Raw genomic sequence first — 26344 nt, 5'->3', positions numbered from 1 at the left:
TATTATACATCCCTTGTTTGTTCACATAAGATTTCAAGAGGAAAAAAGACTTTGTGACTTTTCACCTTATTTTAAACATTGTAGCCATTTATTTCTGAATCTCCCATTTAGACTGCAATCAGGCTCCCACTGCATGCATGGGCTTCACAGCACAGTGAGTTGTTTCAGGAAGTTAATGAGCAGGGCTTGTTGTTGAGAGGGTGGAGTGTTCCTCTCAAACACAAACAAGCCGTAAAGTGCTGCAGGGGAGAGGGAAGTGGGAGGTTAGCATAGCAGACAAGAGAAACACTCCAGTCCTGAGTGTCGCTCCACGTCAGTGTTTGTTCCCGTAGAGGACTTAAATTGCTCTGTCTGTACTCATGAGGATTTACGGTGTACTGGCATCATGAGTGAGTGTTTGCACCTCTGTAATCACATGTAAATTTTTGCTCCAGCTGTGGGGGGTTGGGGGACATATTTCAGGCAAGGGCGTGGATTTCTTCGGAAACACAAACCTCATTGAGATAGGTTGCGGTTGTGCTGCTTCTCTATGAAAGCTTTGGCTGGTGGTCTTTACCGTAAATGTGTGCACAGAAAAAAAGAAAAGGGAAACTCCCAAGAGGCCTTGTTTTGGATTTGGAAATGGTTCAGAAAGTATTTTTGAATGAAAATGGCTAGTGTGATCATAATTTTTTCTGTATTTGGGACTCAAGATTTATAAAACAAACAAGTAGGGCCTTATTTTTAAGCTTCAGTATCGTCAGAGGCATGATAGGTGCTGTAACTATGGCAGCTGTTTGAAAAAGGAAAATGAAAAGAACATCTAGATAATTCAGAAAACGTTGAAAAAGACTGGTAAACCCACACATACAAGGTTTACTTTTTCCTGCACAGAGGAATTTTGAACAGCTAAGAGGTTTATTCAGATCCAGAAGAAAATGACAAGCATTAGAATGATTTTTTAATGCATTTATGTTTACCAGAGTTTTGTTTATCAAATGCTTAACTTGTGACAGACTACAGACTGCACCAGAAGTGAAAGTGAAACTTTGTAAGAGGTAGTGATGAATGGCTTCAGAGCCAGTGGCACTGATAAAAAGGCAGGAGGCCGAGCTCAAGATGTCCATATATTAATCGAAAGTGAGAGTGACCAGGATGAACAAGGTCAAAAATGAGTACATCAGAGGGATAGCTCAACTTGAGCAAGGGTCGAGGCTGCGATGGTTTGGACATGTGCAGAGGAGGCTTGATGGACATATTGGACAAAGGACGCTGAATATGGAGACGAGGAGGTGTGACAGAAGAGGATGCTAGTTATAGGCTGAGATGGAGACAGATGATCTACCGTAGTGAGCCCTAAAGTGAACAGGAACAAGAAGAAGAAGAAGAAGAAATGAAGAGTAAGAGGCTTTCTTCCCTTGTTTTTTCTAACTTTATGTTTTGATTTATGACCCTCAAATCCCCATTTTGAGTCCTGACAAAGCTTCAGACTTCAGCTGTATGAACCACAACACGTATCATATAAAGTCTGGTCACTTTATTAGATACACTTTGCTAGTAGCAGTTTGGACGTCTTTTTTGATCCATATTGACACGATAGCATCATGCAGCTGCTGCAGATTTGCTGGCTGCTAGATGCAGGGATGTTTTACCAATATTCTTTTGTCCAGTTTTGGTGAACTGTAGCCTCAGTTTCCTGTTCTTAGTTGATATTCTGCTTCAAAATTTGAAGTGTTGAGCATTCAGAGATGCTCTTCTACATATTTTGGTTGTAATAAACAGACCACCCAGACCAGCCCACCTGACACCAACAGTCATGTTTTGATCAAAGTCACTTAACTCACCTCTCTTATGTCTTCTCTTCTTTATGAGTTCAGTCACAAAGAAAAGAAAGCATTAACTGTGTAAAAACATGGGTACAAATGGGGGTGGAGGGTTATAAGATTAAAAAAAATGCTGGTGTTGACAAAAAAATAATCCAACATTTGCTAAAACCTTACACTAGCTATATTCATTTTACTAAAGTTTATTCTTTAGTGTGTTCTTGCAGACAAATTTGTGAAATTATGACAAAGAATCTTTTTTCAAAGAAGTCATAATGTGGTTAAACCTTTGCATCATTTCAGAAGTGCTACAAAATGTAATCCTGGGAGAACTGCCTGATGTCAGGTGTTTCAGTAAACCATGCAGAGTAGGATTGTGGCACAGCCACTCTGCTCTGTGTGACGGAGGAGAGAGCCAAGCTTGTGATGACTGTTTACTCAGCCCCACTCTGAGTGAACACTGCCACTATTCATCCCATGCCAGCACTGGAAAAATCAGACACACACATACATATACACACATATACAGCAGGCGTACAAAAATGCTCCATTATGTGAGAAATCTGTGAATTTTCACAACTTTGTTACAGGAAAAACAGAAACTTATTTAAGTAATAAGGCGTAATATGGTTTTTTGTTAGTTCTGAATGCTTTAATGGACTAACTTCGCTCTTACACATCTGCTTAGGTCAGGTGAGCAGCAGCTTTTGGTGCTGGCATCTCATTGGAGATTTCAGGTTATCTCCAATTTAAAGCCCATCTTTCCTGGATGATATTAATCACACCTATTAATCTTCAGCGCTCTTTATTCTTTTTCTTTTTTAATGCTGTAACTTGTGTCTGACGTTGTGCAGCACACCGGTCAGTGTTTGTCATGCCAAAATCTGGTACACAAATAAACAGTCTTGACTCACCTTCCTCTCTCACACAAAGGACAGTTTGTACCTTGAGAGCATTCACAGGAAAACTCGTGGTACACCTTTGAGGGCAAACTTTTCCAAGAACTCCGCGAGGGAACAAAAAACAAAATGTAAGACTAGTAAGCACAATGTGAGGGTAAAATAATAATAAAAATAATGGAAAAAAAAGAAAAAAAGAAAATGGAAAAGTGGCAGTAAAAGTACCAAATCACCACAAATATGTTCTGTATTTCAGTTCAAAAACATGTTTTTGTTTTAGTAAAAACGGCTCAGTTATAAAACGTCATTTCATGTCACGTGTACGACTATGGAAACAAAAGTAAAAAGTGCAACACCGCCACCTCGTGGACAAATGACATCAGTGCAGCTTCTTTGTCTTTGTCTCTCACAGACTTTGATGTAAGGCACAGGTGTTGAATTCCAGGCCTCGAGGGCCGGTGTCCTGCAGGTTTTAGATGTGTCCTTGATCCATCACAGCTGATTTAAAAGGCCAAATTACCTCCTCAACATGTCTTGAAGTTCTCCAGAGGCTGGTAATGAACTAATCACTTGATTCAGGTGTGTTGACCCAGGGTGATATCTAAAACTTGCCGGACACCGGCCCTCGAGGCCTGGAGTTTGGCACTTGTGATGTAAAGTTTCCTTTGCTTCTAAAATATTTACACTCAGTCCACTTTGTTAGGTACGTTCGTTCAACTCATTTCTAATGAGACACATGGCGGAAACTCCCCCTAATGGTGAAGAAAGGGGATTTAAGAGACTTTGAAGTAGTGAGAATAATCTGAAAAATAGAATAGAATAGAATTCAACTTTATTGTCATTGCACATGCACAGGTACAGGGCAACGAAATGCAGTTTGCATCCATCCAGAAGTGCTTTAGTGATATAGATATATTACAATAAATATTAGCAATAATATAGATATGTAAATATATTACAGAAATGGGTCTATTATGGTATGTTATAATGTACACGGTATGAAGTATGTTGTGAATATTCTATAACTATAGGTATGTACAGGCTGTAGTGAGTACAAGCTATGTACAGGATATGAACAGGATGTAAATATGAAAAACTATACAGAATATGAAATAAATAACTTTACAGAAATCTGAGATATACAGTTATACAGAAATGGGAACTGTGCAAGTTGTAAACAGTTGTAGGGTTAAAAATTATCGTATGTACAGAATGATTATTACAGAGCAGTAATACAGTAGTGCAGTTAAGATAAGTGAGATATGTGGATAATTTCTACAGAGGCTATATAAAGTGCTAGTGGTTGTGAGTGGTGGTTCAGTCCATGTTATTATTGTGTGTTTGAGGGTACAGTTGTCCATTGTGGGTGTGTGTGTAGGTGGTTGTGGGTGTGTGTATGTTCAGTCCATGTTTTAACGTGGGTCAGATGTCAGGAGGCAGAGTTCAGAACATACCCAGTGAGCAGCAGAAAATGGCTTGTAGATGTCAGAGGTCAGATTGTTGGCTACATTGTTTCGATAGGAAGGCAACAGTAATGCAAATAACCACTTGTTATGACCAATGAATGCTGAAATGCATCTCTGAATGTACAATCCTTGAAGCAGAATATCTACAGCAACAGACCACACCAGCTGCCACTCCTGTCAGCTACAAACAGGAAACTGAGGCTGCAGTTCGCACAGTCTCACCAAAATTGGAAAACAGAATATTGGAAAATTGTTACCGGATGAGTCTGTATTTCTGCCACAATATCTAGATGGTAGGATCAGAATTTGGAATAAACAACATGGCCCAGTTCTCCTGGATCCATCCTGGGGAGCGTTATTGCAGCTTCCCACCCTCAATTTCAAGTACATTTTTCTATTTCTCTCTCACTGACACACACACACACACACACACACACACACACACACACACACACACACACACACACACACACACACACACAACAAGAAGATTGTTGACTTATGTACCTTTGCATTTTTGAAATTTTGTGTTTCAGGTGCTGTATGTTTGATTTCTTACAGGCTTTGGAAATACACTGTGCATTTCTATATACATATACTCACCATTTGTAATATAATAACTGAAATAACACAAATTTATATGAAGAAATGAACAGATAAACTGTCACAATATGCACAACGCATGGAAAGAATGAGGTGGGCCCAAATGCAGACAACTGAGAGATGGAGGTAAAAGTTTAACAAAAAGCGAGCCTTTATTCTTGGCTGCACAAAATACTACAAAACAAAAGGCAAGGGTGACTGAGATAACTAACAAAAACCTAAACTGGGATAAATTAAAAATTACAGACTACTTAAACTAGGAACCTGGAAACACGTGAGGAACAAAGAAAAACACACACAACATATACACAGAGGGTAACAAGGGAATACGCAACAGGAGGGAGACACAGCTGAACCTAATATGACATGACGAAACAAAGGGGAAGCAAAACTCAAAACAGTAAAGTAAAACAGACTGTCGAAGTAAAACAGGAACCAAGAGTCATTCACAAAGATACAGACTTGACACTGATATGAGGAACAGAAGGAGCAGAAACAGATGAATAAACATGAAGACAGAATGAAACCTACACTGGAGACATGACACACTAAACATGGGAGGCACAGGAACAAAACCTAAGAACTACAAATCACTGTATATAACCATTAACTAACTAAAATGAAGCATATTAATAATAAAAAAACCAAAACAAAACACGGAGCCACTAGACTCTGGGCCATGACATAAACTCTGATAAAGAGGAGACTAGATTTTAGAGGTAATCCTGGAAAAGCAGGTGCAACAGCACATTCAGATCACAAGTCTGATTGCACGAGCTGGCTGCAGGTTCCCTCAACCTTATAAACCTTTATAAGGGTGGGGAAACAGGCAGTTGGATGAGTGACGAAACGTATCTCCCACTGAAAACGCTGCGTCCAGATGAACAGAATCAACCTTTTGGGGGCAACGGAATAATGAAATACAATATTCAGTGTGTGATGAAATAAAAGCATGTGTACTTATCAGAGGCAGTATATATTTAAGATGGGAAAAGTTCCACAGATGATTAAAAAAAAAGACTGCTTATCAAAACTGAATTCCTGCTCAAAAGTTACAGCCTGATTTTTCACATTTGGGAGAACTGAAGATGAAGATGCTCAATTAGCGTGGGAACCAAACTCTCAGATCCAGACCCAAACAATCCAGAGCTGATCCAGCGATGCCCACCCAAGATACCATGATCAATGGTGTCAAAAGCAGCAGAAAGAGCCAACAGTACATGACCAGAATAATCATTTGACATTTAATAACTCTCTATGCTGGCCATTTGTGGTCACTTCACTTTCTTTTCTTTGATCATTTTTGCTGTGTTAATGCATATGGAATGAAACTTCCCAAGGGTCTCAATTTGTTTTCAGATTTTTAAATTTTTTAACCTCAGCTCCTTAAATATATCAGTAATATACTCTATACATCCAGTTGTTCCTCTTGGCCACTTTTGGCCAATTGAAACCGTTTAAATGCCTTTGCCCTGTGGAAACCACTTCACAGGAGTGGGAATCTTCTATTCTTGTTGTCTTCTTGTTGTCTTCCAACAAGTACATTGTACAAACAAACTGGTGTTTTAATGCTTAAAAATATAAAAAATTTATGACTATTTTACATTTAAGAAAAGAACTGATGTTAGTTAAAAACATCATACAGAAAAAATAGAAAGAAAACTTCAAAACAATAAAAATTACAGACCTAATCTGTTGGTGGACACTTTTGGCCATGAACAGGCTGAAAGGATAGTGATTTTAAACAAACAAACGCAGGGTTTAAAAAATAATGATAATAATTTAAAAAAATATTTTTTGGTAAAGTGCTTCTGGAAAGTTATCTAAGAAATTATGAGCAAATAGGACCTTTGTAATTTGGCTGGCACCTATGTTTTATCCCACCATATTATTGAAGAGCTGTCTTGGATGACTGATATTGAGTCACGATGGAGGGAGTAAGATAGATGACTAAGAATCTGGAGCTTTGTGCATTTCCACAAACTCTTCACTTTCTGGTAGCTTAGCTTGAAGCTGTGAATGCTGTTGTTCAGAAAAACGAGTGAGAGAGAGTAGTAAATTTGTTCACCTTTAGTAATCTTCAGTAAGTACTTTAGTAATCTGCTGTTCAAATGAAGAGATATTTTCTTATATTACATTTGATACTCTGTGCTCACCCATTAGCACATGACGCTATCATGTCCCAACAGCAACAGGAGCTGAAAAATGTAAAATCCTTACGAAGCACTTCAGTGAGGGATCCAAATAGCTGCTATAGTCACTGGATCTCACTCCAACATAGAGCACATTTAGGATGGATGTGCAGCTGATAGGTCTGCAGGAACTGTGTGATGTCATTATGGACCAAAATCTCAGATGACTGCTTCCAGCACCTTCTTAAATCTATGCCATGAAGAAATCTATGCCATGAAGAATTGAGGAAGTTCTAAACGTAAAAGGATCCAACTTGGTACTACCAAGGTTAACACTTAATTAAGTGGCCAGTGAAATGCAAGAAATGCAACATCATAGTGCCCAGTTTCCTAATAATTCCCACCAAATAGTGAATCTAATATTTTCCATGACAAAATGAGAGATTCGTTTAAAAAACACAAAAACTAATTGCCAAACTCATAACCCCAAAGTTTTACTTTAAACTCAGCTTAGCAAAAAACCAGATCTAAATTGAGTCTTCATGCACTTTGTTACAAGCAGCCTGTTGCAAAAAACACCCACAATTTGTTCACATTTCTTTAGTTGGCAAAAGAAGAAGTGGGTGTTCTTAAGATAGAGAATCAAAAGAAAGCCTCATGTGATGTGGCATATGGAGTTGATTTGTATGCCAGATTACACAAAAACTGCACTGAAAGTCAAAGGCAACAAATGTTGTGGAAAGAAAGAAATTATGTTTTTCTTTGTTAAAACACTGGAAACTGTTTCTCTAAAGAGAGTGTGTGTAGGGCGAGGAAGGAGAGTTTGCTGATTTTAAGACATGATAAGAAAAAAAACAGGTTGGAAACAATTGCCCTAAACTGTCTATTAAATATAGACTTTCACGACATGACTATCATCATGTGGTTTTCATCACATCTCTGCTCCGTCTGTGGTTCTTAGGTAAACAAACAGAGGAAGAAATGGAAAGAGACAGGCGACAGATGGGGAGAGTTTTTGTAGCACGAGGTGAAGTCCTGTAACGACAGCGCTGAGAAACCTGAGTAAACGGATTACCACAGTTGGCTGCGGTAGGTGTCCTTCCCCTCCAGCTTCACCTGTCAAATCCTGAAAGTCTGAACCGAATCAAAGTCAACCTTCACCTTACTTGTCCCAAACCAGTAGATATTAGACTCTGAGTTTCTGTATGTGGTATTTGAGGTGAAAATAATTTTTCTCAGATTCACTAACCAAGATTAATTCCACATTTTCTGTGCTAGACCTCTCCATGGTCTCATCCACAAGCTGCCACAGGATAATAAAGGAGTTCATAGTTTACACCCTTTGAATCATTATGGAGTATTAGTCACATTTCAAGCTGTGTTAACTTTTGTATCTCTGAATAATAGTCTATGCTTTGCTGCACTGTAGATAAGCAACAGTTAACAGCAAGGAACTGGTTTTTCCTGTAGGGGTGAGATGCTTCATATTTAACGTGAGATGAACTGTAGCTAAAGAAATATGATACTCAACCTTAGCCTTCATGCCTCATGTGAGGGGTAAGTTGATCCACCTGACACACTCAAAAAAACCCGATTCTTTGTCCTCAATAAACACGAAGCACTAATTTTGAGTAGAATGCTACTGAGATAGATAAAATCAAATGTTTATTTAGCCAGATAATGACAGCCAGATTCATTCACTGAATTCCACCTTCAGACCAACTGTATAATCTGTAGTATAAAGACAGTCTAGGGCCTAGACTGCCTAGACAGGATACTGCCTAGACTCTAGGCAGTATCCTGTCACGGACGATAATCAGCCAGGACAACTCATGAAACATCTGCTTGCATGTTGTTGAAATCAGCTGTGTACATTCACAAAGAGCATCAAACCTATTCTGTATTTAAAATATTAAAAATAATATTCATTGTTATGGTGCAATATGAATTTTAGGATCACATATTTGTCTAAGCTTCTCTCTAAACTTTATGCTCATTTTACTCCACAGCCACTAGTTTGGGAAAAGAAAGTGCTTCTGACAAACAAGAGCAACGTTTTTACCAAAGTTGTGACGTAAATGCGATAAACAGGCAACAAACAAAGCTGATTTATAGATTAGTGGAGAAAATAGAAAGAAATATATCTACTCCAAAAATAAAACTAAATGCTTTTGTAATTATGACAACAGTATTTACTGTGTGACACTGTAGGTACATCCCAACCCCAGTCACCAGTAAATATATATAATAATATAATAATAATAATATATATATATATATACAGCTGATCATCAACAATTCAACAAGTCTGCTCCTGCAGACTTGTTGCACACTACAACAGATGGAGCACTTGTGCTGTATTTAAGAAAGCTAATCTGTAAATCAGATTGGGAGCGTCCACATCAATCGGACTTCGATGAATCATGTGTTCAAGTGAAAAGCCACTGGACCATCTGGCCATGAAGCCGTGATTCCTCCTGATGGTAAGAAGATAAGGCTCTCAGTCTGTGTTCGTCTGTTAGAACGAGGCGGTAACAATGTGTTAATCTTCCTACTCGAAGTAAAACTATTTTCCTAGGAGGTCAGTGTGCTGAGTGAGGTGACAGAGGACGTGCAGAAGGTTTGCTTCTGGCTGTGACTTTGGGATAAAATAAGGAAAAGGATGGCAGCTATGTACCGATCACCCTCTCTGGGAAACAAAGAATTAGTGGCTCTGTACGGAGGGGAAAGAGATCATTATTTTGACAAGGATGAGGACTGTATCAGTGAGGTAAGGAAGCTAAAGGTTTAAAGATAATAAAGTCTGTTTAAATCTGTTTTCAATATGTGTATGTATATGTACATTCAAAGTTAGATAGAATTATGAATTACGAAGTTGTGCACTTAGTTGTGCACTTATGTGAACAGAAGGAAATCCCCTGACTAGTTCCCACATCCTTCCTCAACGTTGCACTGAAAATCTTTTATTTGAGGCATTGCATGCAGAGCATAAAACATTAGTATAAAATACACTACTTCAGCGGTTTCACAGCTAGATGAAAGAAGTCTGAGTGCAACAGACAGTTGCTATTATTTCTGATAACAACTACATAAGGTGTCTAAAAATGAAAAATGGAAATACCCTTATGAAGTTAATTTTTTATGCACACTCTAACCCCATGAATGCAAGATCTTTGCAGTTCAGCCACAGGTAGAAGCCAATATAGAAAAGGTTGAAAAAATAATGTGCAATCACTCAAAGCACTCAAAGTAAATCTATTGCACTGAATTCATTCGCAATGTTTCATAATCTTGGCAACTTCTAACCTGTCAGGAATGTGACCTGGACTCGGAGTGCAGTGAGGAAGGAAAAGATGGGAGAGGCATTCGCAGCTCTCTGTCACTGGAAATCGTTGGTCTGCAGAGGGAGCAGCATGTTTACTTCTCCAACCAGGAGTACTACAGGAGGCTGGAGGAGCTGAAGAGCAATCACCTGAGGAACATGGCTGAGTTGGAGAGGATGTACATCAGCCAAGGCAAGGAAAGGCATGGAGGGGGCGATAACGCATGTCTGGGAAGAAACAAAGAGGCCAGGCAGCTCCTCAGGTTGGATACGCTCTATGACTCACACTTAAACCTTGACATAATAGAGAAATGGAAACATAAAGACCCCAATAACTATTGCTTAAATAATTGTATGGTTTAGTTTTTTTTTTATAAAGTCAACAGCCATCAGGTGTTAAATCAAATCTGCCTTATATTAGATTAGATTAGATTAGATTAGATTAGATTAGATGAAACTTTATCAATTCCTCGGATGGTTTCCTCCGGAAAATTCAGCTTCCAGTAGCACAGCACCGACAGAAGTTGCATGTTACAGATACAATAAGGGGAATGAGAGTAAGGATATAAGCATAAATACACCATATACACACATGTATAAATACAGAATATACAACATGGATAAATAGGATTGCACATTTGAGGGACAGCACAGTTCCCTGTGGTGCTCCTGTGCTGCTGACCACAGTATCAGACGTGATGTCCTTCAGCCTGACGTACGGTAGTCGGAGATCCAAGCAATCAGGCAGGGGTCCACCTGCATCCTGTTTAGTTTCTCCAGGAGCAGACAGGATTGCATTGAAGGCACTGGAAAATTCAAGAAACAGGATCCTGACCGTGCCTTTTCCCTTGTCCAGGTGTGATTGGGCTCTGTGTAGGATGTCATCCTCCATCCCAACATCCCTCTTGTAAGCGAACTGTAGTGGGTCCTGGGCCACTACAGTAAGAACAAAGATGAGTGCCTAGCGTGCTCTCATTTACATGTTGTTTCCAAAAGAATTCGATAACTATTCAAAAGCAACATTTATTACAAAACAACAACAATAATAATATCTCTGAAGGATGATACAGACATTATTCAAATAATTAAGGCTTAGTGGACTAAATCAGAAACTCACACACGTAATCCGTTTTCTCATTTTTCCTGTTTCGTGTTGAGTCAGGAACCTTTTGAAAGGAAATTCAAACAGAATTTTGACGCAGTAGCAAGAACTCTGTTTCCAAACTTTAAATGTCAAAAGTCACACATTTTTGAACTGTGACCTTTAAAGTGAAAAAAAAAATTTCCCTTAAAGGATGTTTAATGGATAGGAAATTGTTTGTTTTTCTTACTGGGAGTTGTGCTTTGTGTTGTGCTACAAATATTTAATAATGTAAGAGCTTTATTTTTTAGAGAATATGTGAAAAATTTGAATTTATTTAATTCTCAGGAGTGGGACCACATGCCCAAACACTGCCTTCCTGTCCTTGCATTTGCTCACCTGTAACCTGTTTGCTTTTGTTTCTTACACCCCATCACCGTTACTTCTCTTCCCAAATGCTGCCACTGACCCACCACTTTACTTCTCATTCTTCTGAAATCTTCACTGACAGTTTACAAGTGTTTGGCATATACATTCATTGTTAATTTGACTGAGAATGTTAATGTCTGACCTAGTGGCCCTGCCAGGAGACTCCAGAGGATCAACTCCCAGGAGGAGCTGGACTTCCAGGAGTCATCAAGTGGCTCGGACCAGTCGGAGCTCTGTGGAGAGGACAGCATTGGGGAGCTGGACTGGACTCCCAGCCAGGAGCAAATTTTTGAGAGGTTGGTAATGAAGTATTAATTCACAGCACTGCTGAGTCTTCATTGGATACTGGAAGAGAGTGGAAAAAGATACAGGGAAACTCTGAGCATCATGTGTAATTCTTAGCTTTAGGGCCAGTCAATGCTATTAGTTCCTTCATCCCCTAGGAACTGCCTGTATACTCTTGTCACATTAGGCTGGGCATTGTTGGGCTCGACTGTGCTGAGCAGTGAGCACAGGGCCCAAAAGAGGACATCATGCCCTCAGGCCACCCTCATGAAGCCTAGAATAGTATAGCTGCTTTATTGTTGTTCAGAATATACACCTGTTAGTGCAGATCAGCATGAAATTTCAGTGCATGTACTCGCCATCTGACTGTACAATATAAATGATAAATAAATCCAAAGGTATGAAAATAATCTCAGATTTGTACACGTATGTGAATACAGGAGGAATTTGTCTATATTCATTATTAGAAAACGGGAGAAAACCTGTAAAGAATATTAGGAAAAACTGCCCTAAATATACAGTCACATTGTGCATATATGTTTGGGGGTTGGAGGGTAGGGGTACAGCATAGAGGAGTAGCTATGAGTTCCAGAGTCTGATGGCATTGGGAGTGAACCTGTTGCAGAATCTGACTGTCCTAGACCTGATGCTGCAATATACCTCTTGCCAGAGGGGAGCAAGGATGGGGTGATGGGCGCGGACGGAGTCTTTGATGATGTTACAGGTTCTGCTGAGACAGCGTCTGTGCACGACATCCTGGATAGATGGAAGAAATGTCCCAATGATCTTCTCAGCAGTCCTCACCACTCTCTACAACGATTTCTTCACTGTGGGGAATGACTGGGCTGTTCCAAATGAGCTGTTGAATGCGGTGGAAAGATTCGACACATTCACAGGGCTTCATCTCACCATCACTACCAGGGAATCACAGACTAAGCTCTAACGAGGGACCATGGGACACAGCACATACAGTTTGAGAGAGATGAGGGAACTGGCCACCAGTGGGAATACAGCTGATACTAATCACAGACAAATGAGACAAGGAAAGCAAAACAGTTTTCCCTTAAGCTACCAAAATAGAAGAGGAAGTAACAGAACACTGGAACTGAATCACAGGCTTGACTTTGAGACAGAAAGGTAAAGAAACAAAGAGAGACAGACCAAGACATGAGAACTGACAGGGACAGGAGATAAAAATGGAGGCATGATTGACACTGAGACCCAGACAAAGATACTCAAGCTACACACAGACAGAAGACAAAACAGAGACAAGACTTGGATGGACCGGACACAGAAAGGAATTATCATCTGAAGAGAAACCAAAAACTGGAAGGCAAGATGACAAATGCAGAAGCGCCAATAATACAATACACAGGACACAAAATAGACAGGCTTGACCACAATTACCATCACAAATCCAAAAGAATACACCGTGAATACATAAAAGTCAAAACCCTGGGTCAATGACTCGGAGACCATGATACTAGTGCACCTGTTGTTAATTTCATTAAAGCCAAATCACATAAAACCTGCTGCTTATGTGACCAAATCACAGAGGTTTAATTGAGTTGATGCTATACACTAATTAAAAAATATTCATACAAATAAAAGAATAAAGAGGGAAAGAAAAACCCACAAACAATAAAAAAGCACAAGGAAATTTAAAATAGTCATAATCATAATAAATTTACATATGGGCTTAAGCATTAGAGATAGTTTGTGCTATCTGATCTGATCTGAGTGATCTCAGATATTTGTGTTCTCACTTATATCCTCACCATGCAACATCTACACAAGTTCAGTGGTTAAATCAAAATATTACTGATGAACAGATCTCACTATCACATTTTATTCTCCTGTATTTTCCCTCAGAGACGTGCTGCTGAGCCCAGAGAGGATGACGAGCCAGAACCGGTTTCGCTTCCAGCCCAATACCTCCTGTCCGAAACCGCAGGCAAGAGTGTCCGATCAAGCTGGTGCCAGAATTCTGCCCAACTCCAAAGTCACTGTTCCCAAACCTTTCCAGATGATGCTAAGAGAAGAGGAGAGGAAGAAGCACAAAGTGCGCACACGTTCAGAGATTGAGCTGGAGAACACGCTGCTGAGGCAGGAGTTGGAAGAGCTCCGAGAATGCCAGAAAAAGTTCCGGGCGTCACCTGCTCCGGCACACATACACCTGCCTCTCTATGAAATTATCAGCCGTCGCAATAGTCAACGGTCAAACCAAAGCAGAAGCAACACCAACAATAACAGGAACATGGATGCTACAAGCACCCAGACCTCTACTGCACTCTCACCACAGCCTTTTCAGTTTTTGGAGAGAGAAAGGAGGAAGAAGGAGGCCAGGATTGTGGCAGAGCTTGGAAAGTTTGGTGAGAGAATTGAGCGACATAACTTCAAGGCAAAGCCAATGCCCACATCTATTTATGGCACCAGACACAGAGAGGGCACCATGACTACAAGCCATGATCCCTACACTCAAATCTTCTACAAAATGGAAAGAGAAGCTAATGAGAGCCAAAGTGATCAAAGCTCAGACCTGGAGCTTGATATGCACCAATCCGACTCCTCTCTCGACTCCTGCAGGTCCCAAAGAAGTCCTTCTTCCAAGCCAATGAAGAAGCAAATACAGCTGTCCATTGAGATGGTGAAGGAGAGAGAGACCCCTATCACTGACCCCAGCGGCTGCAACATCTGCTTGTCTCAACAGCTGGGTGGCCCAGAGCTTCTGCTCAGTAACAAAGGTGTTCTCAGTGTGTGACAAAGTGTTTAAAACTCACAGCAAAAAGGGAGACGAGGAGCAGTTACATCTACACTGTTTTTGAGTTAGTTTTACAATGCAGGCAAGTCAACATGGTTTCTAGTTGCTCTTGATCAAACAATAAAACACGGTTAAAGAAATGCATGTGCAAGGATGTGTTGTTTTTGTTTCTGTTTTTGTGGAATATTTTGCAATCAAAAATACATTGATTGTTTTCTGTCATAATTTATTGTTTGTTTCAGGTTGTTTCATTTTTTTCAGTTTATATATTTAGAACCACCACAGTCGCATCAAGGCACTTTTTATTGTAAGGTAAAGACTTTAACAGTAATACAGAGAAAACCCCACAATCAAATTCCCCCTCTGAGTCCTCCTTTAAGCAAACACTGGTGACAATGGGAAGGAAAAACTCCCACTTAACTTTTGCATTTGCTGTAACCAGTTAGGTGTGATGGAGACAGGACAAAAGACACAGTGTGAAAAAGAGCCAGAGATTAATAATGACTAATTATTCAATGAAAAGTGTATTAATACACAGTCAGTGAAAAAGGTAAGTGAAGAAGAAACATGCAGCACATCATGGGAAAGCTCTAGTAGCCTAGGACTATCGCAGTATATCTAGGCAGGAGTCAAAAATCCCCTGATCCAGCCACAACTATAAGCTTTCTCAACAAGGAAAGCTTTGAACCTGGTCTAATAGCACGCTGCCTCCTGATCCTGAATCAAAACTGGGAGCTTTTGATTCAGGATCAATTTTCGCCACTCACTAACTTCGGCTATTTTTCCCATCTCTGTGTTTATGAACTGTTCGGTAAAATGTTGCTCAAACAGGTTAAAACTAATCATGTACCCGTTTCTGCAAGTTCAGGGAACAAAATACCGGTCTGGGCACATATTCAACCAATGACTGACCATTCTCAGTGAAATGCCGTAAATAGCGGGGTGTTGGTATGTGTACCAAAATCGCGTTGGTGCCAGATGATCACACCGCTCACGGAAGTCACTCCTCCACGCGCGTAGCCAGCTGCAGCTGAGAAGAGGGCGTGTAGCCCATTACAGTGCTGCAAGACGTCTTTAGAGATAAAAGCTTAGGTGTCAGTCACAGCACAGGAGACGAAAGGGCTGGACGCCTGTGAAACGTTAAGCCTTTTAAGCGGAATCCTGAAAATAACCAACGCTGGAGTTCATCGGAATTCTCAGGATTATGGAAACTCTGCGCATTCTGAGTCTGGGTAAGTGCACTTTATTTAAGCCTTTACTGAATAACTGAAGTCAAATAGCTAAAGTGTTTTTGCATTCGCTTGCAGGGGTGATTTGCATCAATATGATCTAACTTTAGCCTCCTGTAGTCTTAGTTGTTCGCCACAAAGCAGGTGTTATCAATAAAGCGCGGTTTGCGCTTCTGTTTGGAGAGTGGTGATTTCTTAAGACATTTAAGCTCGTGTTTATTTGAGGGGGAGAGGAGGTTTGTCCAGTCACCAAGTTAGACTTGAAGTCAGTAAATGCACATGGCGCGCCCCCCCCGCCTTCCCACGCACTTTGCTGGCTATCTGAGTTTGTCAAACTCAGTCTCTCACTCAGCGCAGTCGATCTCCATCCTCCGCCCACTCCACTGCTGGAGCAGAGTGTGTTGTCTTTCCTCCTTGCTTCTTCATTGTACAGTGTGTTTGTGCCACTCCCTTCTTTTTCTGGACAGATATTAAACTTGACCTTGCAGTAGCATAACAGATCCGACCACTGCTGACATTAAAGAGAAACAAAGTTATAAGTTATAAATATGTTATTTTTGACAAACTATCCCATTACATTTTTTTCCAAGTTATCTGCCCCATCAATGTTTAAACAAATACTGGCTACATTGCTTTTAAACACAATACACGACTTTGCATTTTGGCACCCAATGTCAAATCATGTTTCTGGTCTCTTTCCCCCCAGCTGTGTTCGTGAATCTTTGCTATCCACAGGAGGTCCCATGTAATGTCAGTCATAGCCCTCAAGGGATCATTTATAGAGTCCCAGAGTTCCAGGCACAGGCGTGTGACTATCACTGGGATAATGCAAGCGTAAGTTCAACACCTGCTTAGTTTGGGAAGGAAATTTTATTTCCTGATGTATCCTGTGCCTCTGTGTTTTTTTTTGTTGGTTTTTTTTTTAAGCATAAATCTATTATATACAGGTGTTTCTCATGACAGATAAAGCAGAAAAAAGTGCTAAAAAGAATGAATTTAATGTTTGATTGTCTGATCGGCACATGGCCATGTGGCTTTATATGATTAATGAGATTGTTATGATAGCTCCAGAGCCACTATTTTAACCCTGTTACGACTGTGACAAACCCTCTTACTGAATGAATTTGTAAAACTGCTCTGATTTTCTCATCTGTTGCCTTCAGGGTCATGTCCTCGCAAACCAGAAGGGTAAAATGGATAAACTGGTACTGAAAAGCAGTAACAGGAGTATTATGATTACCAGCTGTTTGAGCCACCTCAACTATACTCGGGACTGCATCTCTGAGGTGTTACACTCCTCACCTTTTAACTGCACACCGAGTAACACATGATAATTTAAAGCAGAGAGACATAATTAATGACATTAATTTAATTAATGTAATTTCATCTGCCTATCTTAGGGAATACAGCGCAGAGCAAGTTGTGACAGTGAGTATCTGCTTGCTTTATTTTTAAAGGATATTTGATGATACGTTTTTTTCCACTGAGGTAATTATAGATAATGTTTTTGATTTCTTCTTTTTACAGCTGACTGCAGTACTCCTGGAGGAGGTAGGAAACAGCAAAGCAGGAAATTATACTGATGTTAAGTTTTTATTATATTAGACAATTAAATCTTAATAATAAATTTTCTATGTAAAATTAGAAATGAATGACCTCTTCAAACAGGTATGGAAAGTTGAGATTCTCATCTCAAAAAAGAGATGAGCATCTGAGTCATAAAAACTGAATGGCAGTAAAGGAAGTCTAAAAGGGTTGTTGTCACACGCCTCCACTTCCTGTTGATGAATGAGCTGCTGAGGAAGTAGGTTTTTCAGTTTTCATTCATAAACAAGTAATCACTGTGTGATATTTAAAAATGTTAAATCACACTTGACCCAGTGCAAGAATTTAAATAGAATTCTGCTGCACTCAGTGCAAATTAGTATCTGGGACGTCAAGTCACTCATCAGCTCAGTTATGTAAATAAACTGCAATATCAATCTGTGGATTGATAATATATAATTTCACAGTGAGTCAATTATTGTTGATATTGTCACGCAGTGTTGTCGGGTGTTCATACAGAGAGGAAGTTTGGAACCTTATGGCTAATCATTGTTGAAATGTGAGTTAGTGTAAAGAAAAAAACTGATTTGCTTCTGAGACGTCTGAAAATAGAAGTTTTGATGTTGCCAAAATATTATAGTTTTGTAGTACATATCACAGCTAGTCCAGAACTAGTTCATGAACATATAATGATGCTAAAAGGGAACTGTACAAAACTGTGTCAGTTACTAACATGCAGCAGCTTGATAGACTGTTGTCATCCAATAGATGAATGCCTGGATGGATGAAAAATCACTTATAGCTCAAAAGTGGCATCAGTCATGTCACAGACAACCCAACAAGAATATTTTCTAAATGACTGGAAGTCTAATTCATGAGGGATACGCAGCTGCCTGTCAGTTTAAATAATGCAAAAATTGTACTTTGGAGATCTCAGGCAAAGTAAAATGTTCAGCAGACTAATTGTCAAACTCTCTTTGCTCTTGTAGGGATACCTCAACATTACTGGTATATGATTACCAGTTTCTCCATCACGGCACTGCTGGTTCTACTGGTCTGCATTTGCAGGTATTTCAAGTCAAGTCAAGTCAAGTCAAGTCGGCTTTATTGTCACTTCAACCATCAGCTTCAATGCTGAACTCAAAAGTAACAAACTTCAAAATACAAAGAATAAACTCAGGCAGGCAGACAGAACACACAGCATGAATGAGGGTCGATCGTGACACAGACAAAGGAAAACACAGGGCTTAAATACACAGAGGGGGCCATCAGGGAATGGGAAACACCCAACCAGTCACTGGTTGGGTGTGAAGGGAGGAAGAGAGAACAAAAGAGATGCTGTGGAGGGGAGCCCGAGATTATTAATAGTTAATAATTGCAGAGAGGTGTATTAACACATAGTGAGTAAAAAAAGGTTACCAAAGAAGAAACACCTGTGCATCTTGGGAATCCCCCAGCAGCTTAGACCTATTGCAGTGACACTACTGGGAAGATTCAGGCTCACCTTATCCAGCCCTAACTATAAGCTTTATCAAAATGGAAAGTTTTTTTTTGCCTACTCCTAAAAGTAGAGCGAGCGTCTCTGTCTCCCAAATCCAAACTGGGAGCTGGTTCCACAGAAGAGGAAAACTGAAGGCTCTCCCTCCCATTCTACTTTTAAATACTCTAGTAACAACAAGCAAGCCTGCAGTCTGAGAGCGAAGTGCTCTAATGGGGTGATACGGTACTATGAGGTCATTAAGATAAGATTGGGCCTGATTATTGAAGCTTTTGCATGTGAGGAGCAGGATTTTAAAATTAGATTCTGGATTGAAGAGAAGCCAACATATAAGAAATCTGCTCTCTCCTAATCCCTGTCAGTACTCGCAGAGTTTTGTATCAACTGAAGGCTTTTCAGGGAGTTTTAAGAACATCCTGATAATAATGAATTACAGCAGTCCAGCCTGGAAATAGTACATGCATGGACAGGTTTTTCAGTATCACTCTGACACAGGTTGTTTCTAATTTTGGAGATATTATGCAAATGGTAGAAAACAGTTCTACTGTTCATATGTTTAATTTGTGCTCCGTAGGACACATCTTGGTCAAAAAGATTCCTCACAGTGTTACTGGAGGCCAAGTTAATGCCATCCAGAATGAAGCATCTGGTTAAATACAGTATTTGTAGGATTTAGTATGTTCTGATATTCATAAGATCAGAACAATATCCATCCCTCCCTGTGACAGGCATTTGGTCCTTTCAGACACTGAGGCATGTGTCTGATTTCCCTTATATATCAATAGCAATTTGTTCTTCCAACCAAGCACAGTCAGTGTTTAATTAGTTTCAGTCTTTGCATTCACATTCACAGTCACCAGTGTCATGTAATTATTTGGTTCAGAGTGGAGTCCTGAGGTTGTGGAAACCTCAAACCAAAAGCCAGCAGCAACATAGCAGCTTAACCTGGTCCGGTCAAAAAACCAGCGTCTCTTTTCAAAGTTGAAGCTGTCAGAAATGTTTGTGCCATAATGAAGCACGAGAACTTTCACTTCCTACTGCCTATAGCATTACAAAAACCCCTTTTGTGTAGATTTTAAACTTTAATCTTTTTGTTAACCCTGTGTTGAACCATGTCTTTGTTAAACATGCATAGCATTAAGAAAAATATTTCTATCTACAAATATGAATTAAAATAATTTATATACTTTTTTAATACATACAAAGTTCTCTCCAGTAGCTTTCCAACAGTAGAGTGAAACTGATCTTTTTGCATTTAAGTCTGAGATCAACACACACAGCAGAGTGACTTGATGCTATTTATAAACAAAGTGCATTTATATATATGTGTGTGTGTGTGTGTGTGTGTGTGTGTGTGTGTGTGTACATATATATATATATGTTTATATATATTTCTAAAGATATGTTAACATCACAGTAAAATTGCAGTGAAATGAAACTATAAAACATTAATACCACTCTAGTGTTGGCACTTGTTTCTGGAGAAACCTTTGTTTAAATGTAAATCATACCGTACCTGGTGTACAGTACTAGTACTTCTGTTTTATTAAAGATAAGCTATATAAACATGTTTTATACAAACTATGACTGAATCTGTTAATCCTGCCTGCTTCATTACAGTTGTATGTTTAACGTCACTGTATCTTAATTTTGCCTTTTCAATGTATTTTCTTATTAAAACAGTAACATTTATATCTAAAGAGACTTCTGTTTTCTTTTTTACAGCAAAACCTATGTGTGCTCTGTTATCTCATGATTTTAACAAATGGAGAGAAAAAAATGAGATAGGGTATTTTGTAAGGTGAAGAATCTTGTGATAGGAAGTGAGTCATAGAGATCTTTGTGTCTATGATGGGAAGAATCGCTGTACTGCTTTGAGGGCAGGGATTTTTTTTCTCACTCTTCAAAAATTACCACCAGCTGTAGCACAAAGGTTTCACTGCTTTCATATCTTTCTACACACACCGTTACTGGACATGCTGGGAGCTGTTTTACAAAAAAACCCCCACAACCTTAAATGAAAATTGCACCTATTTTATACAGTGTTGCTCACTTAAGTTTAAACTTAAAAGTTATGTTATTTTTTTTTTTAGTAAATAAACTGATGGGATTTACTGGGAGAAGAGGAAGCTGGAAAATATAAATATCGAGTGGTTGGCAGTTGGTGGAATCACAAGTTCTGGTGTACGGAAACCACTTATTTAAAAAAAAAAGATTAGAAAGAAGTTGTTCTAATTTCTGCTGTAGATTTGGGTTTTTTTTAATGTTTTTTGAGGACAGGAAATGACCAACAGACCTGGGCAGCTGCTGCAGCCGAGATTTACTGCTTATTGTGCAATACATAAACAAATGTTGCATAGGGTTTCCTCTCCTATCCTCTCTTTCTTACAACTTTCCCATCTCCATTGCCAAACTACATTGGCAAGCTCTCCACCCTTGATGAGTGTATAACTCCCATAAATACAGTAAGTGGATGTCTTCAAATTTCCTCCCTCTTAACCCTGGCCAAACTGAGGTTCTTGTGTTTGCTGAGGAAGTCAATCATTGCTTTGATTCTTTCTGCAACAATATAAAATGATATGTGTTTGAAAAGGCACAAATAAAGTCATTATTATTACTCAGAGGAAAGTTATCGCACATCAACTGTAGCTTTCGCTAGCGGACCAGTTGGGTGCCAGATTGCACAGAAACAGCTTGTGTGTTTGATGATCAAGGATTGATAGTCAGGTCCTTGCAGTTCTGGGATTAAGACATTTTCAGCAAACATGAAGATTTCTTAAACTCTTAATCTTACTGGCTGCTCCACAAACATACCACGAGACATTCCCACTGAGCATTTGTGCCACCCCTTCCATGCACCACTGCTAATTAGGACATGCTGAACAAGTAATATAGTTTCCCCTCACCAAAACTAAAGTGAAAATATGTATACCCTCTGTATCACACAGCAGATCTCATTATTTGTCTGATATGGCCAAATCATTAAAAATGTTTCAAAAGGCATCAGCGTGTTGCAATCTATGTAAAAAAAAGAAACCAAAAAACTGAGGTTACAATATTTCCCACATGGCAGTTTTATCCAAATCACAAGGAATATATCTTTGCACTAAATTAGAAACTCACAAACTTAATTCATTTGTTAGTTTTTCTATCGAGGCTGGGGATTTTCAAGTAAAGTGCTTTCAAAAAGCATTTTTGACATACTGTCAGTAACTGTGTTTCCAAACTTCCGAAATTTAAATGTCAAAAGTCATTGTAATTTGACTCACTCTGTCTGATCAGACATATCAGTCCTGCTAGGAGATTCCAGAGGATCAATTCACAGGAAAAGCTGGACTTGCAGAGTCATGATGTGGCTCTGACCAGGAGCTGGCCTTGTTGATTATGTCATAAGTCATGCCCAGGTTTTTCTGTGGATCTTCTAACAAAATGCTTCTGTATTAGGTGATTCTCAGCTCAAGGTTAGCAAACTTTGAAAGGACAGAAGGAACTGGAGCACACAGCACTACAGTGGCTTTGCTCGAAACGGTAAAAAAGACACAGGGAAACCAGTTTGACCAAAACAAAACTCTACACAGCATCCTGTGCAATTCTCAGATTGACTGTAAATTTAATCAAATATATTAACGCACACTGAATCCTCTTACAATTCCCCCCATTTCACTAATTGAACAGACTTTCAGAAATCTTGAATACTGAATCTAAGGGTAGGAGTTCTGAGCATGGGAACTAAACCACCTCTGAATTATCAAGATAAAACTACATGCAGGTACCTGTTTATCAGTGTCCAAGAAGTAACTCATGCAAGCTCTTTTCCTCATTCAGCACACAACAGGAAATGTCTGTCAGATTTATCTTACTAATGGAAATGCTAGGCAGCTTGCAGGAGCTGGCACACCATCGGACATCACACATCTGATCTGAGTGACTTTGGACATTTGTGTTACACTTATAGCTCCACCATGTAACATCTAGGCAAGTAGAGACTATGCACCCACTAAACTCACTAAACACTACCCACTAATCACTCTTGCAGACTTTTCTCAGAGGTTTTCAGTCTTGACTTCCATGTCTTGGACTATTGCACAAGAAGTAGACACCCTCAGATTCATGACAGCTCACTGACATCCACTGGCCTATCTCTTCCCCTGCAGATGAGTCACGAATCACACTCCACTGCCACAAATGGATTTTAAATTTGGTAACAATTCAACTAGTAACAATGCATTTTATGTTCCAGGATTTCAGTCTAAAATTAACTAATTGTGAGGCTGGGCTGTACTGTGTCACAGTACTGTGTGACAGCAGCAGCCTCACTTTTAGCAGTGCACTCTGCTAAACCACAAAAATTCCGGACTAAAAATTTTAGGGAAATGAAAAAGAACAAAAGGCTTTGATCTGGCATAGAAGATTCCCTTATAAGTAAATTGCAAAAAACACTACACGGATAAAGTTAATGGTTTGCGTGGTCTTTTACGTCACAATCTATACTTGTCACTATGTTGCTTTTAATAAATACAATCAAAAGAAACGTGTAAATAAAGGAGGCTTGACCTGCCTTACCCTCCCCTGGGGAGAGGTATGACATACGATCATATGGCATGTGTCTCGCAGTGCTGAGACTTCCGGCGGTTTACCTGCTGCGTTAAGCGGGATTGGTGCAAGACGCATTTCAACAATAAAGAAGAGATTACAGTCAAGAGGAAAAGACCGCACATCTTTCCCTTTTAAACTTTCATCTGAGTGGAATCGTGACAATACAATACAAACTGCGATGTGCCGCAAATCATGTGTTCTCTAACAGGACGTTCTTGATCATGCGTTTAGAAAGAAGCCTTATTAAAAAATATCCTCTGCTGTGCGAGACACTTTAGCGTGCACCTTTATGAAACCTTTAATCATGTTTAATCATGTGGGAAGAGAAGGATAACAGTACATGCACGTGACGTATACAGGGCAGGATTTCACACCTCCTCAGACGCTGTGTCAGACACTTGTGGCGCTCCGTCTCTCGCTCTTAGGTGCTCTTCTCCCAGCATGATCAGATCATTTTAATCATACCATTTTAATTATTTTGTTTTCAGTTACTACTGATTTTATCTACTGTTCTGATTTTATCTGTTTTGATTTTATATACTGTTGTTTGTTTGTTTGTTTGTTTGTTAATTAGTTAGTTAGTTTATTTGCTTGTTTTATTCAATTTTAAATCATGCTTTTTATTTGTTCTTGTTTCTAATGTCTCTGTAAAGCACTTTGAATCACCTTGTTGTTGAATTGTGCTATACAAATAAACTTGCCTTGCCTTGCCTTGCCTTTGTTGTTGACACTCTTTCCACACTTGATCTGTGGAATGACTGCAAGAAGAAAGGAGGTGGGGTGGGTGTGTTTGTGAACTGCAAGTGGTGTAACCTGCTACATGTATCTGTTAAGGAGATTTTGCAACCGCGACGTCAAGCTACTTGTCATCAGAATTCGCCTGTATTATCTGCTGAGGGAGTTTACAAGCGTGATCGCTATTACTGTCTACATCCCTCCATCTGGCAAGGCTGATGTAGTCATCAGCTCTGTGACTGCGCCTCTCCAAACAAAACATTTGGGTGCCTTCATCCTCATCACAAGAGACAATAGAAAACTGGACCTATTTTATACTAATGTCAGAGACACCTACACCTTCACTACCCTCTCTCCACTGGGCAGGTCAGATCACAACCTGCTGTCCTGTTCACACCAGCATACAAATGACTGCTACCCAAATAACAAACCTTGGGTTACAAACAACTTGAAGGGCATACTCAATGAACTGAGACTGCAGTGCTTTGTGTCAGAGAGACTGAACAGCAACACAGTTCACCCAGGGAATTGTGCTGTCCCCTTTCCTCTTCACCAGCTATACGACTGACTTCACATACATCATATAAACGTATCTCCTTCAGAAATACTCTGATGACATGGCCATTACTGGAAGTGTGGAGATGGAATGGGAAGAGGAGTAAAGAAGACTGATTCATCGCTTTGTGAGGTGTTGTGATGTAAATTGTCTGCTGCTGAATGTGGCCAGAACAAAGGAGCTGGTGGTGGACTTCAGTAGAAGCAGATCCCAACCCTTCCCTGTCTGCAATGGTGGGACTGATGTCGAAATATTCACATCCTATAAGTATTTGGGAGTCCAACTGGATCGCAAGCTGGAGTGGTCTGGCAACATGGATGCTGTCTACAAAAAGGGTTTGACTTTCTACGAAGGCTCAGATTCTCCAATGTATGCAGCGGGCTGCTTTATATGTTTTATCAGTCTGTTGTTGTGAGCACCATTTTCTTTGCTGTGGCATGCTGGGGTGCAGGCATCAAAGCAGACTGAACAAAGTCTGTTGTTGGCATTAAGCTCGCCACCCTGGAGATGGGGATCAGACAGAATGCTGGCAAGACTGCGAGAAATCATGGACAATGACTCCCACCCCCTCCATAACACACAGGACAATCTGAAGAGCAGTTTTAGGAACATGTTCCTTCAAACTCGCTGTCTGAGGGAACATTACAGGAAGTCGTTCCTTCCTGCTGCTATGAGATGCTTTAATTCATCTGGTTGGGTCAAAATTAATCAAACCTCAGTGCATCCTATCACTTTTGTACACCATAATATATATTTGCACATATACTTGTCCTTTATTTTAATATTTATCTATCAATATCTCCGTTTCTACACTTTATAGGAGTGTTTTATGTTTGTTTTACATTTGCTCCTATGACAACTCAATTTCCCCCTGGCATTAATAAAGTCTCTCTGGTATGGAGAAGCTGAGGCCAAGAGAGAGATAACCCAGACATGGATGGGGCTTCTATATGGAATACAAATAACAGATTTATTGTTACCGTCTGTGATCTCACCTGCTAGTTTTGGGGCTTTTCCTTTTGGGAAATGAACATACATGGATGAGGGCGTGGAGTACTATATTATCAGATAACATCTTGGCACATATACTAGCTATTTAAAAAATACCACAAGGCCAACAGCAAAACTTGAGCACTGACTTTATGTAGAGCTTGTTGGCCCTTTGAACAGCACAGTGAATCATAATGCGTCAGATAATTGTGTAAAAAGTTCTCTAAAGGTCACAAACAGAATCAGGAGGTTCCTTTTAATAACTCATATCAAACAGAGGGGAAGTCGGGAAGAAGAGCTGCCAGAGACCTACCACACACTCTGTCAGGAATATATGTCATAGAGTTCCCAGCAGTGGACTGTAACTACCGTTGGGATAATGCAAGCGTAAGTTCAGCATGTTTATGTCCTGAAA

The 26344-nt window shown here is 39.7% G+C and overlaps 2 protein-coding genes across 2 annotated transcripts; both read left to right on the top strand.

Annotated features, from left to right (window-relative positions):
- Positions 1-249: 249 nt before the first annotated feature.
- LOC146560781 (protein FAM161A) lies at positions 250-14920 on the top strand. The gene is made up of 6 exons (XM_085296222.1): positions 250-1379; positions 7864-7991; positions 8373-9672; positions 10216-10487; positions 11881-12030; positions 13892-14920. The coding sequence occupies exons 3-6, from the start codon at positions 9565-9567 to the stop codon at positions 14778-14780; spliced, it is 1419 nt and encodes a 472-aa protein (XP_085152348.1). The 5' UTR covers positions 250-1379; positions 7864-7991; positions 8373-9564; the 3' UTR covers positions 14781-14920.
- Positions 14921-15384: 464 nt separating this feature from the next.
- On the top strand, positions 15385-20752 carry LOC146560780 (uncharacterized). The gene is made up of 6 exons (XM_085296223.1): positions 15385-16012; positions 16716-16843; positions 17173-17295; positions 17410-17437; positions 17537-17560; positions 18544-20752. Exons 1-6 carry the CDS (start codon positions 15985-15987, stop codon positions 18690-18692), a joined length of 480 nt encoding a protein of 159 aa, XP_085152349.1. The 5' UTR covers positions 15385-15984; the 3' UTR covers positions 18693-20752.
- The last annotated feature ends 5592 nt before the right edge of the window (positions 20753-26344 follow it).

Source organism: Mchenga conophoros, linkage group LG13 (genome assembly GCF_057382185.1).
Source record: "Mchenga conophoros isolate Kocher_MC1m ecotype Shallow Benthic linkage group LG13, M_conophoros_male_GT1.1, whole genome shotgun sequence".
Taxonomy (NCBI): Eukaryota; Metazoa; Chordata; class Actinopteri; order Cichliformes; family Cichlidae; genus Mchenga; species Mchenga conophoros.
The sequence above is the reverse complement of the archived record's forward strand: the minus strand, read 5'-3'. Positions and strand labels throughout refer to the sequence as shown.